This window comes from Solea senegalensis, linkage group LG3, assembly GCF_019176455.1.
Source record: "Solea senegalensis isolate Sse05_10M linkage group LG3, IFAPA_SoseM_1, whole genome shotgun sequence".
Taxonomy (NCBI): Eukaryota; Metazoa; Chordata; class Actinopteri; order Pleuronectiformes; family Soleidae; genus Solea; species Solea senegalensis.
Window position 1 is genome coordinate 10,821,649 of NC_058023.1, and position 15,410 is coordinate 10,837,058.

The window sequence follows — 15,410 nt, forward strand, 5'->3', positions numbered from 1 at the left end:
GTCAGAAAGGAAGTTCAACCAATCCGTCTTAGCTTCCCTCCCGCTCTGCCTCCTCCCGTATAACTCGGAGCAGCCTGCACGTAACGTAGCTCTCAGTGTCGTTTCTTTGTGGGAAGATACATCTGGTAAGTCCTGCGGGGAAGATAAGATAAGATTTGCATTGTGGATATTGACTTTTGTGTGACGTCAGTTAATGTTGGAGCATCAACATATGTTAGAAACCTTTATTCTGCAAAATGGCGTTCACTTCTCATTGTTAAGTAGTTACATGTAAGATGTATTAATAGCTTCATTGTTGGTATATACTGTGAAGTTCCACGTGAATGTGAACTTATTGGACTGGTTTATTTCTTGTTTTCTTTGTCTTTCTTCTTCATGTCTATGTGGCAATAACACATAAGTATGATAGTGTTCATGTGTGCAGGCATACAGTATATGTGTGTGAGGTGAATGCATTTCTCTTCAATTACTGGTTTGCAGTATATAGCAGTGATCTTTCCGTTATTCATCGATTACTAAGTCAATGGCTAGCAGTCCATATTAAGAACGACTAATTATAACCATAGTTCCCAGCCAGGATACTTCAGTCTGATAACTTAATATAACATCTGCAGTGACGGTATAAAATAACTGTTATGTCCAAGTGTTAAAACTGCTTAAAACAGGAAATGATTATCAACGTGACAATTAAAAAAGGAAGTGTTGGTTTCAGATTGATTCACTGTATCAATCCAATGCACATTGTCCTTTCTTCTCACTTCACGGGGCTTCAAATGGGCTTTGGCAAGGAAGCTATTACACTCACGTCACCCAGTCATGGTCCAAGCCAAGAAGTGGATCCTGGTCAAGCACTTTGATGGCTTCCCGAAGGACAGCGACTTTGAGCTCAAGACGGAAGAGCTTCCCGAGCCCAAAGATGGGGGTAATGTGATTTCTGTCTTCTAATTTGTTCCATCTCAGCTTAAGGCGTTGGTTGTGTTATTTGTCTTCATTTTGTCTCAAGCATTTAACACCTAGCACCTTAAATGACCCTATTAATATTTGACTGAGACACATTTACAGTTGTATTTTTTTGTCTTTTTGGTTCAGAGGTGCTTTTAGAGGCAGTGTTTCTCAGTGCTGATCCATACATGAGGTAAGTCCTGCACCTGGAGAAAATTATGATTTTGCAAATACTTTAATATTACACAATCATTTCTTCATGGGGAAATAAATGCATTTCAACTTTATGGCACATATTTTCTCCCCAGGCCGTTCAGTAAGTTTCGGATGAATGAAGGTGATGTGATGATTGGAACTCAAGTGGCCAAGTAAGAAACAAATACACCCACAGAGAAATGTTGTTTATTTATCATGATGAACTGTTTACACCTGATAGCTTCTGAAAAAGAACAGGCAACACCTGTTCATGATTACAACATACTTTGACTCATCGTAACTCAGATGTTCTTGGCAGAGATTTCAAACGCTCCATGTGTTTCAGAGGGAACGTTTTTGTTGATAAACACACACAATGAATTACTTGGTGACCAAACTTTCCAAAGAACTTCAAAACAGTCACTTTCAAACCCAGATGTTGCATTTTCCTCTTTACTTTGTTCTTAACCACAGTGCTAAACTCGTCAACCACACAGCTGGTAGCCATATGGTTGTCTAGGATACCGAGACACTCCGTACACACAATAGTTAAAGGCTTTGCGTGTATGCTAAACATGACATGACTGCAGAATGGATTAGCAAAAGATGGGAAACAGTTGACGGGTAGATGATTATTTTCATGTTGTTGTTTTCTGTAGAGTGATCCAAAGTAATAACCCAGCATTTCCCGTGGGAAGTCATGTTATCAGTCGTGGTGGCTGGAGTACCCACACACTCAGTGATGGGACAGACCTCACCCCCGTCATGGCTGACTGGCCTCAGGATGTCCCACTGTCACTGGCCCTGGGTACCGTCGGCATGCCAGGGTAAGAAAGGTTATATCTGATCTGGTAGCGAGTAGAGGAAATGATGATGTTTTCAAATGTCTTGTTTTGTGCACAAACAAAAATGATTAACTTTTAATGATTTCTTTGTTATCCAGAGCAAAGAAATGAAGGAAATATTCACATTTAAGAAGCTTAAACAATCAGAAATCTTGTTTTAACCATGAAAAAAGCTTTAAAACGATCAATCGATTATCAAAATAGTTGTCGATTAATTTAGTAAGAGTGGAATTTTAAGTTTTCCTCTGCTGTAGTATAAATGCTCTAAAACCATGGTTCTCAAACTGCAACTGGAACTTCTGGTGACTTTACTGTTCCTGCCGCCTCAGGAACATTAACCAGATCCTGCAGGACCCATCTCAGGACTCTGGAAACACACTGTTTGAGCGTCTGCCTTCAGGCCATCAGACTCTGTAACAGTTTCTGTCCATCTGCCATCACCTGTTTAAAAGCTGCTCGACTAGATATTTTGATCTCGTCCATATATGCTTACGTCTTTTTAACATATTTATATTTATCTTTTCTTACTTTCTCTATTTTTACTATGTTTTGTAAACGTTTGCACTGGAGAACCTGCACTTTTAATTTCGCTGTGCATTTTGAATTTTGAATTGAATTTGAATTAAATCATTTGACGATGGTTTGAAGGTAGCATATATTACTTTACATTTAAAAGACAGTTTGAGGGTAAAACTTTATTGAATTGAGGTTATTATAGCAGCTCAGCCTCAAACTTCCGCTACTGAGGTTTCTGACTCCGGATGACCTGGTTGACGCGCTTTGCCTTGGCGATCGCTCTTTTGTACTCTGATTGAATGTCCAGGCTGTTTGTTTAGTTGCAATATATTGGTTTATTGCTGTGCGTTTCTTTGCATAATGAAATTCCTTCAAATAATCCACAACATTCACGAGTAGCGCCTCCGCGGTACAGCGGTCGAAAACCGTTTGCCCTTCCGGTTCACAAACCTGACAAGGACAGTGATATTGCCACCTATATACACACCTGAGCTCCCCCTCTGAGAGCACAGCGACCCCACACACACATTGAGTGAATTACACCAAACCCTCATACCACAATTAAACACATTCGGCTTCTATACACCGGCCCCTAATTGTTAATGGCAGCCTGACATAACAATTCAAACACAACAAGACAGGAGCAAATAATGTGTTGATACAGTTACATTAAAGTGCAGTACAGACAAATCTATATTCCATGTACCAAACAAAGTTTCGTCACTGGCCTTTCAATAATGTTGGCCCTTGTCTGTAACCTCACGGAACCAGCCCTTGTTTATCTGGAAAAACCTCCAGAACCCTGCCAAGCAGCCATGAGTGGTTCCAGGCCATAGCATCCTCTGAGAGCTTTGATTGGCTCTCTGTCTGTCTGTCCACTTCTGTTTTCAGCTGCAGATTCTCTTGCTGCAGAAGCCGATTCTTCTGAGTCTCCTGGTTTAATTCCTCCTTCTCCTTCTGACCACGCCCTTCATGCTCGTCCCAATTCTCCTTCTGCTGCACCAAAACACAATACTTGTTGTGCAGCGTCCTGTGTTCATTCTCTAGTGCCCTCTGTTTGCCTTTCAACGATGCATGCTGACTGATCAGCTGCTCATACTCGTACGCTTGCCTTTCCTGAACACTCAGCAGGCGTTCGTGGTCACTGAGCACACTTTCTCGAGCCCGCCATGCCTCCTCACGCTGTCGCTGCCATGACTCTACCTCCGTCTCCAAGGCTGTGACTTGACCTTGCAGCACAGCATTCTGGGCCGTCAGAGACACACTCTGAGAGGAGAGTGTGGAGTTCTCCACCTGCAGTTTTGCCGTTTGTGTGAGTAAGCCTGAATTCTGTTCCTGTAGGGTGGTGGTGTGTCGCTGCAGTGCCACCATCTGGTTGTTAAGAGAAGTGTTCTGGTTCTCCAACTGCTTGATCTGGTCCTTCACTTTTACCTCACGGACCCTCGCCTCACTGTTAGACTGAGCACGCTCCTGAAGAGACGCCACTGCCTCAGACAGGTGCTGCTTCTCATTTAACTCATAGCTGTACTGCTTGACCAGCATTTCTTCGAGCTTGCACACAGAGATCCTGTTCACCATCGCCAAGGGCAGCTCCACCTCCGAAGCACCACTGTTTCCATTCAGTGGTCCGTTAACAACCCATCCAAGCACTGTCTTTATAGCATATGGGCCATTCCCGCTACTGTTAATGACCTCCCAGGGTTCTAAAATCCTGGGAGCGTTAGTTCCAATTAACAGGTCGACGTTTGCTTTTATGTTTGGGATGTTTACCTTGGACAAATATGGCCACTTTGCCAGTTCTTCAGATGTTACCATGTTATTAATATTGACTGGCATTTGTGTCTGTGTGAGAACCTCTGGGAGAATATGAAAGTCATTGCTGTCCAGAGTAGATACCTCCAAGCCAATTAATGAATATGCTGGAACCACTTTTTTCTGCCCCATCGTGCTCAACAGGAAGTTGTTTTTTCTCCCTGTGATGTTTAGCTTCCGCATTAGTTGTTCTGAGCAGAATGTGGCTGAACTTCCTGGATCCAAAAAGGCATACGTTTTTATTATGTGATTTCCCTTTGCACTTTTGACCTTCACAGGCAGGATGGATAACACACACCGGTCCTTACCGGCCCCTGTATATCCACATGTTTTAGGTGAAGTTGGCTGGTGAGATGTTTCAGACTTTTCCGGGGCTGGTTGCCTTTTAATATGAAGCACAGTGGGGTGGGTTTGACTACATATTTTACATGTCAAGCGATCCTCACAGTCACGACTCATGTGTCCCACACATAAACATGCAAAACAAACCCCCCTTTGCCTCAGAATCTGAATCTTTTCCTTGTGCTTCCAACCCTTGAACTGTTTGCAGTCCTCCAAAGAGTGGCTACGAGCACAGCAAAGGCATTCAGTCTTTTCTGGGCCTGCTGTGGGCTCCTCAACCTTTTCCAGCGCTTCCATAGATGTTATAGTGGTGGCCATGACATTTCCTTTCATATTATATCGAGGTTGTGCTTTAAACCCAGTGACAGACTTTATCCCAGCAACACCAGATGACTCCTGTATCTCACCAAACAAAGGGTCAGAAAGAATACTGACACGACGCTCAATGAACATAACCATATCCATGAAGCAAGCTGGTTGATTGGTTGTCTCCATTATGTCATGGGCTATGGTCCTCCATTGCTCCCTCATTCTGAATGGCAGCTTTGACACAATGGCTCTTATATTTACTGGCATATTCAGTTCCTGCATGTACTGAAGCTCTTCCATTACATTGCAGCATCCACGCAGAAATAATGAATAGGCTTGCAGAGCTCTTACGTCCTCAGATTTAATTGTCTGCCAGGCCAGAGCCTTTTCCATATAAGCACTTGCAATTTTGTACTGATTTCCAAAATGTTTCTGGATTAGTTCCTTTGCTACTGCATAACCACGCTCTGGAGCCATATGCTGGCAGCTTCGCACCAGTTCACGTGGCTGTCCTCTTGTGAACTGTTCCAGATAGTATAAACAATCCGCTTGTCCTGCCTTTTCCTCTACTCCTTGCTCAAAGGCTTTGATGAATGTCCTGTAATGGAGAGGGTCCCCCTCAAATGTGGGAATATCTCGTGGTGGTAGTGTCATCATATGCTGTTGCTGTACCAGAGCTGCTGTTATTTCATTTTGCCTTTGCATTATGGTAAGTATGTCAGGTGGACTTTGGCCAATGTGGTGTTGTTGCATAGGTTGAGCAGTTGATGACTGGTGTTGAAAATGCAGCGATGTTTCAGATATATTGACCTGTTGCTGCTGTTTTTGGCTGCACTGATGCATTGAAGCAGCTTGGACCCATTGCTCAGTTTCCTTGGGTTGCACATCCTTTAATATGGTTTCCTTGGGTGGTAGTGACCATTTTGACAATCCATTTTGTGTTGATTTCCATCCAACAGGACGGTACATCTTTGCCATAGGGTTCAACGTGGTGACAGAGTTTTCAAGCCTTTTCTTTTTCTCCTTTTCCAAATAGGAATTCATGCCATTGCTGTGTGCTTGAGAAGAACCTCTCCACTCTGAAGCCTGTAATACAGCCAGCTTAGCAGTGGATGCAGCTATTTCAGCTTGTAAATCAAGCTGTTCTCTTTTTCTTTTCAGCTGCTGTTCCTGTTCCTCCAAGTCATGCCTTTCTTTTAAAGCTGCAGCCAGAGCAACAAGCGCTGCCCTTTCTGCTTCAACCTTTATGGCTGCAGAGGATACAGTACTTGATCTTACACTACTACGGCTCCTATGGCTCGAGTGCTTACTAATATTTGAAACACTGTCATCAGGATTAACTTCGTCCACAACATTACCATTTTCATTTGCAACACTGTCATCATTTGATACCCACATTTTTGTGTTAGCAATACACTCATTAATAGGCAACATTTTTGCCTTGAACCATATTTCATGTTTTTCCTTTTCCTCACATGGCAAAGAATCCAACAAATTATTATGCATGTATTTTGCTTCATGACAGACTTCCAATAATTCATCAAGAGCATCCTGTACCTTTGTTTTATCATGCTTTTGCATCAAATCTTGTATTGATTTTCTTATGATGGCTGTTTGATTTAACTTAGCCTTTCTGCCAGACTGCAACCTGTCTAATTCATTAGCAAGGGCCTTTGCAGTGAGTTTAACCACATGTTTTTTAGTTTGTGTTTCAACACCGCCACCCACACTACTAGATGTAATAACATTTTGCACATTAGTCCCAGCAGCTTCAATTGTGTCCGACATAGCGCTGCTTCTTCTCATGATGAATAGTCAGTTCATAAACAGCCAGCAGCAATCAACGGATGCGACGCAAAGTTTATTGTCCCCCTCGCTTCGGCGACCAATGCATTGGGTTTATGCCCGGCGATGTGTGCACACAATTTCAATGGCCATTTACCGGTGTAGCGCTACACATACCTCCGTGCGTTGGGCGCCATGCGGTAGTTCCATGGTCTGATGGTCCGATGATCCGATGGTAATGGTCCGATGATCCTATGCTCCACAGTCAGGTTCAGCTCCAGCACCGCTCTCCGGCGTCTCGATATCCACGTCCAGACGCTCTCCAAATCCCTCAAAGTCCAAACCGCTTCCAGCAGCTCCCCCCGTCTTGCGCTCTCGTGAGCGGGTGCGATGACGGCGTTCACGGGATCTGGACCTCCGGCGTTCTCTTCGTTCCGTACCAAACGTGCCTTAAGTGTCCCACAAAGTTCCAACTGGTGCAGGTTTTCGACTACTATTATAGCAGCTCAGCCTCAAACTTCCGCTACTGAGGTTTCTGACTCCGGATGACCTGGTTGACGCGCTTTGCCTTGGCGATCGCTCTTTTGTACTCTGATTGAATGTCCAGGCTGTTTGTTTAGTTGCAATATATTGGTTTATTGCTGTGCGTTTCTTTGCATAATGAAATTCCTTCAAATAATCCACAACATTCACGAGTAGCGCCTCCGCGGTACAGCGGTCGAAAACCGTTTGCCCTTCCGGTTCACAAACCTGACAAGGACAGTGATATTGCCACCTATATACACACCTGAGCTCCCCCTCTGAGAGCACAGCGACCCCACACACACATTGAGTGAATTACACCAAACCCTCATACCACAATTAAACACATTCGGCTTCTATAGAGGTGAAGCACAAATATTTAGAATTGTGTATATATATTTTATACATCTCATGCTTTATCATGCCCCTCTGTCCAGACTCACGGCGCTGTATGGGATCGAGGAGGTGTTGGGACTCCAGAAGGGAGAGACCCTGCTGGTAAATGCTGCAGCAGGAGCCGTGGGCTCCGTGGTGGGCCAGATTGCCAAGAAGATGGGCTGTAAGGTGGTGGGGTCAGCAGGGTCTGATGCGAAGGTGGCCTTCCTTAAAGAGCTGGGCTTCGATGAGGCCTTCAACTACAAGACGATTGGTTCCTTGGAGGAGGCATTGAAGAAGGCTTCTCCAGAGGGATATGACTGCTTCTTTGAGAATGTAAGCAGTAGATCTGTGATGCATCACAATGCTTGTTAATTAGGCATGCTATCTGATATCGATAGCATGCCTATCCTATTAATTTCACTATTGCTTAACATGCAAACTCTCACAGCTGTTTACAAACATGCATTTCTGACGGTGATAGCTCGAATGTGTCGAATCGTCCCCTCGCAGCACAGCGACACTTCATCACACCACATGGCATCGATTGTGTGGCGTCGATGCAGCAAATGTCTTAAAAGTCTTAGAAATGATTTATTTTCAACACTGTTTTGATTTCAGGTGGGAGGCCCTTTTTCAACAGTTGCCTTGCAGCAGATGAAAGACTTTGGAAGAATTGCTGTATGTGGAAGTATTTCTTTGTACAACGACACCGCACCGCAGACAGGTACGCCCTTTAATGCTCTTGTCTTCTATATCAACAGTCCTGATACTTTCTTTCACGGCTTTAAAGGGTCCAGTGTGTAAAAATTTGTGTCATCTAATGGAGAGACTGCAGACCGTAACAAAGAGAGGACTCCTCCGCTCTCCCTCACATTTCCAAGCGTGTCAAGGGACTATGGAGTCCTTTACATACCAGAATGGATGTTTTTCTTCTTTGTTTGTATTGCAAGCTTCCATTCAAAACATCCATCCATCCATCTTCTACCGCTTTATCCTCCACGTGGGGGTCACGGGGAGTGCTGTACAGCTGACATAAGGTAAAAGGTGGGGTACACCCTGGACAGATCGCCAGCCCGTCACAGGGCCACATATAGAGATAAACACCTACACCTGTGGTCAATTTAGAGTGTCCAATTTATGTTAATCCGTTCAAAACGAAACGCACTTTTTGTTTTTTTAATATTGTATTATACACAAACATATGTAAGGGTACTATATTCCCTATATTACCTTCTGGCCAGAAGAGGGCAACAGAGTATTACTGAAAAATAAATATAAACATACTATTAAGAGAATTGTGGGTTTTTCTTCAACCATCTATTTCTCTCAAAGGCCCGTACTCTCATCTGACCATGATCATCAAGCAACTCAAGATGGAGGGCTTCATGCAGTCCAGGTGGGAGCACAAGCACGCTGAATCACTCAAGAGGCTGATGGCATGGGTGAAGGAGGTGAGCATTTTATTATCACACCTGATGTGACACAGGGGTTTCTTTGTTTCCTCAGCATCGGTTTAATCCTCATTATTAGATGCAACTGTGTTTCTGTTCTAATGATTATTTTATTTACGTCTCATCTGCAGGGCAAACTGCACAGTCGAGAGCACATCACCAGGGGCTTTGAGAACATGCCAGCTGCGTTTATGGGGTTACTGCAAGGAGACAACATCGGCAAAGCAATCATTACAGTTTGATGTCGATCAGAATATCTATCAATATCTGAATAACTGTCAGAATTCATACATGAAGGACTGAGTAATAGACAGCTACGACTAACCATATCTTTTTTTTTTTTAGCATGTTAATGTTACTCTTTTTATAGCCACAGTAAAATAAAACATAGCAGCACTTGCTCCCACTTTATATGACTTTTTTTTTCAAGGTTTACATGTTACATGTGTTAAATGCAGACTTAAAATTGTCTGGTGAAACTTTGTATACATGTCCAGCATTTTTTGTTTTAAAGTGGACTCCAGATGATGGAATAGGAGCTCTTGGTCTCCTGCTGCCAAGCCAAGCTTTTTATTCCACCAGGAACTAGATTATTCTAATCTGAATTTCATGAGGTCATGGAGGGCTCTAGCTCCATGGTTACACAGGAGGTTGTTTATTTGCTATGACCGATGTCAGTCCAATGAGGGAGCACTGTTTGTAAAGTAGTGTTAAAAGACTGAGTGTGGCTGTTATATCATATATGACCAGCAGAGGTCCCACAGGGGCTCAAGGATCACAGTGGCATTATGTGCTATGAATAACTTTTCACAAGTGAGCAAAATATTGTTTTTGTAAAGATGTTGGAAATATATAATAATTCTGACTCTTATATGCTGTATACAAAGCTAGTGCTTAATTTAGTAACACTTTAGGGCACGTTAATTGTCCAGATTTCTGCTGGCTGATCCTTTCAGCTCACTACTCTCTTCTGGAAAGGGTAACCAGAACAAGTACGGCGGGTACAACTCGACTGTCTTTCTGAAGGTTTATTCCACATACACAGTTAAACAGCAGGCAGTTATTGCTAGACAGTTATTAGTTAGACAGCATAAAACCGACAAGTCATACAGGTTCTGATGATAGATAGATTTACAAAAGCACATACGAAGGTAACAAAAAAGGGCTTTGACAATGCACCTTAAAGGCACTTTAAAGGCAACAGTGCTTTGATACCAATTACAACAATGAACAGATAAATAGAATGAAAGATAAATAGCTTTGCCTGCTAGAAAGTTCTACATTAATTATCATTAATAAATGCTGTGATATGCATTTACAAACAGTCAATCAATGTTTTAATTAACCATTTATTAATGTTATTCAGGTTAATGAAGTTATGACTTCATATATTGTAATGGACCTTGGTCTGGCAAAAAAAACCAAACCTGAACGGATATATTATCATTCAATGGTCTATAAGGCTACTGTAAATGTCAGTAATAAGTGTTAACAGATAGTTATCATTAGCGTATGATCGACAGAGAAACCAAAGATAAATCTATCTCGACATGAGTTGTAGTTCAGTGGAATTGAGCTGCGATGTTAAAACTTAGTCGTTTACGGTAAACCCTCCTGGTATGAAATTTGTTGAGTCATAGTGACTGGACTTACTCTAAAACCTTTATTTTTGCCACTATATGTCATATAGTGGCAAAGTATTATACTTGGTATTATTATGAATTAAAACGCACAACAATAATCAGATAATTCGGTAATGTAAAATGTGATTGTGATTTTATTGTGATGCAAAAATCTGACAGCGTAAAACCTCACACTGTTGTAAAGCTCTGAAAACAAGTAGCCGAGTAGAATAAAGTGTGAATAACCTTCAAAATAAAAGTATTCCCTGGTCAAAACGATATAATTCAGTACAAGTAAAGCCGAATAAAATACATTGTTTGGTATAGTGCTCTTAACAAATGCTAAAAGATGCAATACATCAACAACAAACTTTAAAAAAAAAACTGTGCTGAAAAAATATAAATGACATGTTTAAAGCATATGTTTATTATGTATTATTAATACATAATAGAAACTTAGACTTAGACTTCCTTTTATTGTCATTGCACAGAAAACACAAGCAGTGAAAACTGGCAACAAAATTTTGTTGCTTGGCAAGCGGATAAAAACCAACACAAAGCATTGAATTTTGCAGTAGATTATTGTGTACTATGACTAAGAAAAATAAAATAAACATAAATAAGTGTGTAGAAAAAAAACAAGTAAGTGTATGTATGTATTTAATGTAACACATTAGTTACATTAAATAAAATACATTAATGATATAAAACATAAGACCATACTCCACAGCAATACAAAAAATGAATATAATAGTAGAAATAAACTTAAAATATATAAATAATATAGAGTGCAGTGTAGAACAACCCACTCCTCCATGTTGTCATGAAATGTACTAACAATGGCAGACTTTTATTTCGAAAGCGCAGTGACATCCGCTAATGCAGCGTTGTTACCTAGCTTGATTCGCTGCCATAAAACCACGGCGTGTTGCTAAGTAGAGATCACAGATTAATTTACTATCTTCATCGCCGGTTATTCTTCAGGAGAAACAACCACTCTGCTGTCACGATGGTGAAAATGGTGGACGATCTCGTGAGTTGTGACTTGTTATATTTCGCTGCCTATTGTACTGTTCAAGAGCAGCCATTTTAACATACATTAGTTATTCTATGCTTTTCCCTCCTAAATGGCTGTTTAGTCCCGCGATTCTTCCCTCTGTAATTATCCATACGTCATATGTTCTAAGGCGCTACTGTGTAGTTTACATCGGGAGTCCATTATCGAACAACAGACATTTAAAAACATGTCAAATGTCTTGAGTTGTTTTTTTGGATGAAACCGATGATGATAGACGATCCACGAGTTAGCTTCTCATTCACAGGTTGAGTCCACATTTGAGGAGCTTTATCGTTGTCAAGGTGGATAAATTGTCAATTAAAAGACGAAAGTACCATAGCGACCTGCTTAGTTTTATTGTGTATGTCAATTGGACACTCAAAAAAAATCATTGTGTTGTTCCAAACACATTTGCTTCTAATTTATCGTTTAACAGATGATATAGTTGAATCTGAGGCTAACTTCATCTCAGCGCAGTAACCATGTGTTTGAATGAGGACTTGGCCATCTTGTAGAGTGTGCCGGATAACGCGTGGTTAATAATGCTATCACTAAACTCCAGTAGATCTCATCTTTTGTCCCTATTTCTTTTTTCTTGTTTGTGTGAATATCGCATACACACCATGCTAGTTGTTAATGAGGCCGCAGAAGTGCAGGTGGCGGGTACATATGATAACGGGACGGGTATTTTTTAATTATGGGACGACTAACTGTACGTAGTGTTGCGTTAACAGGGAGTGTATCCGTGTGTATGGAGGGAGTGTTACTAGGACAGTAACACACCGCTCCGCCTGTGTTTGTGTATGAAATTTGATTTCATACAGACTTAGTATTGGTAGTTAACCACACTTTGGACCACCTTGTTAACTGGTTAGTTACTTCAAGCAATAAAAGTGCTAAAAACCGATATTTTTGAAACTTTCAGTGAAAGTAAATTCATTTCAATCAATCCATCTTCTACTGCTTTATCCTCCACACTACGGTGACGGAGGTCGCTGGTGCCAGTCCGGGCTGACACAGGGCATCTTTCAAACAGACAAATGCAACGATTAACGTATACATGGCCAAAAATTAAATATTACAACCAACAGTAGCCTCCTGACTAAAATGGACTATGCAACAATGAAACTGTATTTACTGCACTGCAAACTGTTATTTCAAAAATAAAATCATCATCATCATCAACAACAACAACAAAAACAGATGATGGCAATATGGCTACACTAGTGTAAGGACAAGAAACGATATAGGAAGGCACCCCTTCCTATATACTTTTTTAATTTTAATTTCAAATGTTAAGTTTTTTTAATGTATTGTTCTGTGTAGTAGTGTAGCTCACAAAATAGTATTTGTGCTCTGGGTTTCTGTGATGAGTAGCACATATTATTTTGATTTTTTTTTTGAGACACTCGGTGGCCCTTCTCAAACTGTGGTACGCATACCACCAGTGGTACATAAGCAGAGATACTGTTCTTCTATTGTACATACCAGAGTGGCGCTGAGGAAATTGGATTGGAGTGCTTGGAAAATGAAATGAATAAAAAAAGTATCATTAGAGTCGCCTTTATATCTCACTCCATCTTAATCTAATGTCACTATACCAGTGTCTGTACAAGTATGTGAGGAGGAAGAGGATGATGAGGGCAAATTATCTTATTTGGAATAAAGACTCCAGAGACTCCATAGATGGCGTTGAAGAAACCAGTAAATTAAATGTCATTCAAAGCAAACATCACGTTGTCATTTGTTTTCTTCCTGTGCAGGACGACTTCAAGAAACAGATGAAGAATGCCGGAGACAAAGTGGTGGTGGTGGACTTCACGGCTACATGGTGCTCCCCCTGCAAAATGATTGCCCCAATTTTTGAAGTAAGTTGTTGTGAAAACCAGACTTTTAAAACACACGTTAACAAGACTGACACACCCAGATTATGTGAGTGGAAAAACGCATCAGAAAGTGACAAAAAAGGCAGTGAAGTCCACGCTGGTATTTGGCATTTGTTGGACTTTTGAGGAGACCGATTTGAAAGAATTGAATATTCATGATGGTCATGGATGGTAACAACTAGCTGCCAACTAAAGTGGAAACTAAATCATGTGTGTATCAGTGTACACATGCTACAGCTGTAGCATGGAAACGTACTGAGTGTTGTTTCCCTTGAAGAGCATCTGTTTAGAGAAGGAGACTGTTGCTGTGGCAACACTCCTTCAAGCCGCTCCCACTTACAGGCACACATTTAATGGGGTGCCTGTTTGGACATATTTATAGCAATTGTGTGACATCGGATTGATCCTCTGTTTTGCAGGAGTTGGCAGAAAAGTATACAAACATGGTTTTCCTGAAGGTGGACATGGACGAGGCTGAAGTAAGTGTGTGTTTTTCACTGTTCACACAAGTTGAAAAAGAACAAATGTGTACAAGTTGGATTCTGGTGCGAGCAATGCATTGTGGGCCATTTTGTTACCATTATCTATAGATAAGAGCAGCTACATTTCTATCTGTGGAGTATGTCTCCAACAACCTTTCCTGTGCCTCTATTTCAAAGTAAAGCAGGAAGTCTTGTTAAACAACAAAAAGTGCTCCATGAAATCCAAAACGGTGCAGACTATTTAATTAGAGCTACGTCATGTGACCATAGTTGCAAATGCTGATGCTTGCATGGTGTAGACAACACAAATGGTCTATCGTAGCCTTTGTCTGATCTCTAGTTATAGTGTGTGTGTGTGTGTGTGTGTGTGTGTGTCAGGCATGTTTACCATCTATCACACATGTAGTATGGCATCAGTCAGCTGACTGTTCTCTTCCCTCTTTCTCAGGACGTTGGTGAAGAGTACAACGTTACTAGCATGCCCACATTCATCTTCATCAAGAATACTAAAGAGGTAAGTTGTCAAAATTCACACCAATGGAAACATTAACAGTTTGTCGAGATGGAAGTGTTGAAACAAATCTTCACTCTTCATTTTCTAGTTGTAGAGTCAACTTTACTATAATTCACTACTTCAAACACCCACTACTAACTTGCTAACTAAGTTCAGAGGAGGGTTATTTGATGGTTTAATGGCATTAAAATGTATCAGGAGCCACTTCATTTTTTCAATGAATTGTGTGGGAAACATTGAGCAACCTCCTTTTTAAAAATATATATATATTTTTTTATTTTTTTTAAATATTGAATGCTTTTTCTCTGTGTGTGCTGTCTTACAGTTGGAGCGGTTCTGTGGTGCAAACGGAGATAAACTGAAAGCTAAAGTGGAGGAGTTTTCAAAACAGTAGTTCCAACCTTTGCACAAAAAGCTGTTCATCTCTGTCCACATCTGACATTTCCTGTATAATAACCTCTAGGTCCACTATCATTATATACATTTGTCTCCATTTCTGCAAGTCACTGTCTCATCAACCTGTTAAATTCTGTATCAACTGAGACTGAATTACTTTGTGAATTTAACATGGTTGAATTAATAAATGAGATGAAGATGTTTCTTTGAACTGTGTGATGTATTACATATTTCCATTACCTCCATTAGTTTTCTTCATTCTGAGGTGAATTATCACATAGTGACAAATTATTATACTTATATTATAATACTGGATTAAAACGCACAACTATAATCAAATATCTGTAATGTAAAAT

At 40.9% G+C, this 15,410-nt stretch overlaps 2 protein-coding genes across 3 annotated transcripts; both read left to right on the plus strand.

Moving 5' to 3' along the window:
* The first annotated feature begins 60 nt into the window (after nucleotides 1-60).
* On the plus strand, nucleotides 61-9,503 carry ptgr1.1 (prostaglandin reductase 1, tandem duplicate 1). 2 transcript variants are annotated; one of them, XM_044021744.1, is made up of 9 exons: nucleotides 61-125; nucleotides 793-922; nucleotides 1,090-1,135; nucleotides 1,251-1,310; nucleotides 1,797-1,964; nucleotides 7,706-7,979; nucleotides 8,265-8,370; nucleotides 8,979-9,097; nucleotides 9,229-9,503. In XM_044021744.1, the coding sequence occupies exons 2-9, from the start codon at nucleotides 817-819 to the stop codon at nucleotides 9,337-9,339; spliced, it is 990 nt and encodes a 329-aa protein (XP_043877679.1). In that variant the 5' UTR covers nucleotides 61-125; nucleotides 793-816; the 3' UTR covers nucleotides 9,340-9,503. The 2 variants fall into 2 exon arrangements, with proteins under 2 accessions (XP_043877679.1, XP_043877680.1); XM_044021745.1 differs by having other exon boundaries at nucleotides 65-125; nucleotides 789-922.
* A 2,100-nt stretch (nucleotides 9,504-11,603) lies between these two features.
* LOC122767266 (thioredoxin-like) lies at nucleotides 11,604-15,255 on the plus strand. The gene is made up of 5 exons (XM_044022696.1): nucleotides 11,604-11,752; nucleotides 13,540-13,644; nucleotides 14,082-14,141; nucleotides 14,593-14,658; nucleotides 14,984-15,255. Exons 1-5 carry the CDS (start codon nucleotides 11,729-11,731, stop codon nucleotides 15,050-15,052), a joined length of 324 nt encoding a protein of 107 aa, XP_043878631.1. The 5' UTR covers nucleotides 11,604-11,728; the 3' UTR covers nucleotides 15,053-15,255.
* Nucleotides 15,256-15,410: the final 155 nt, after the last annotated feature.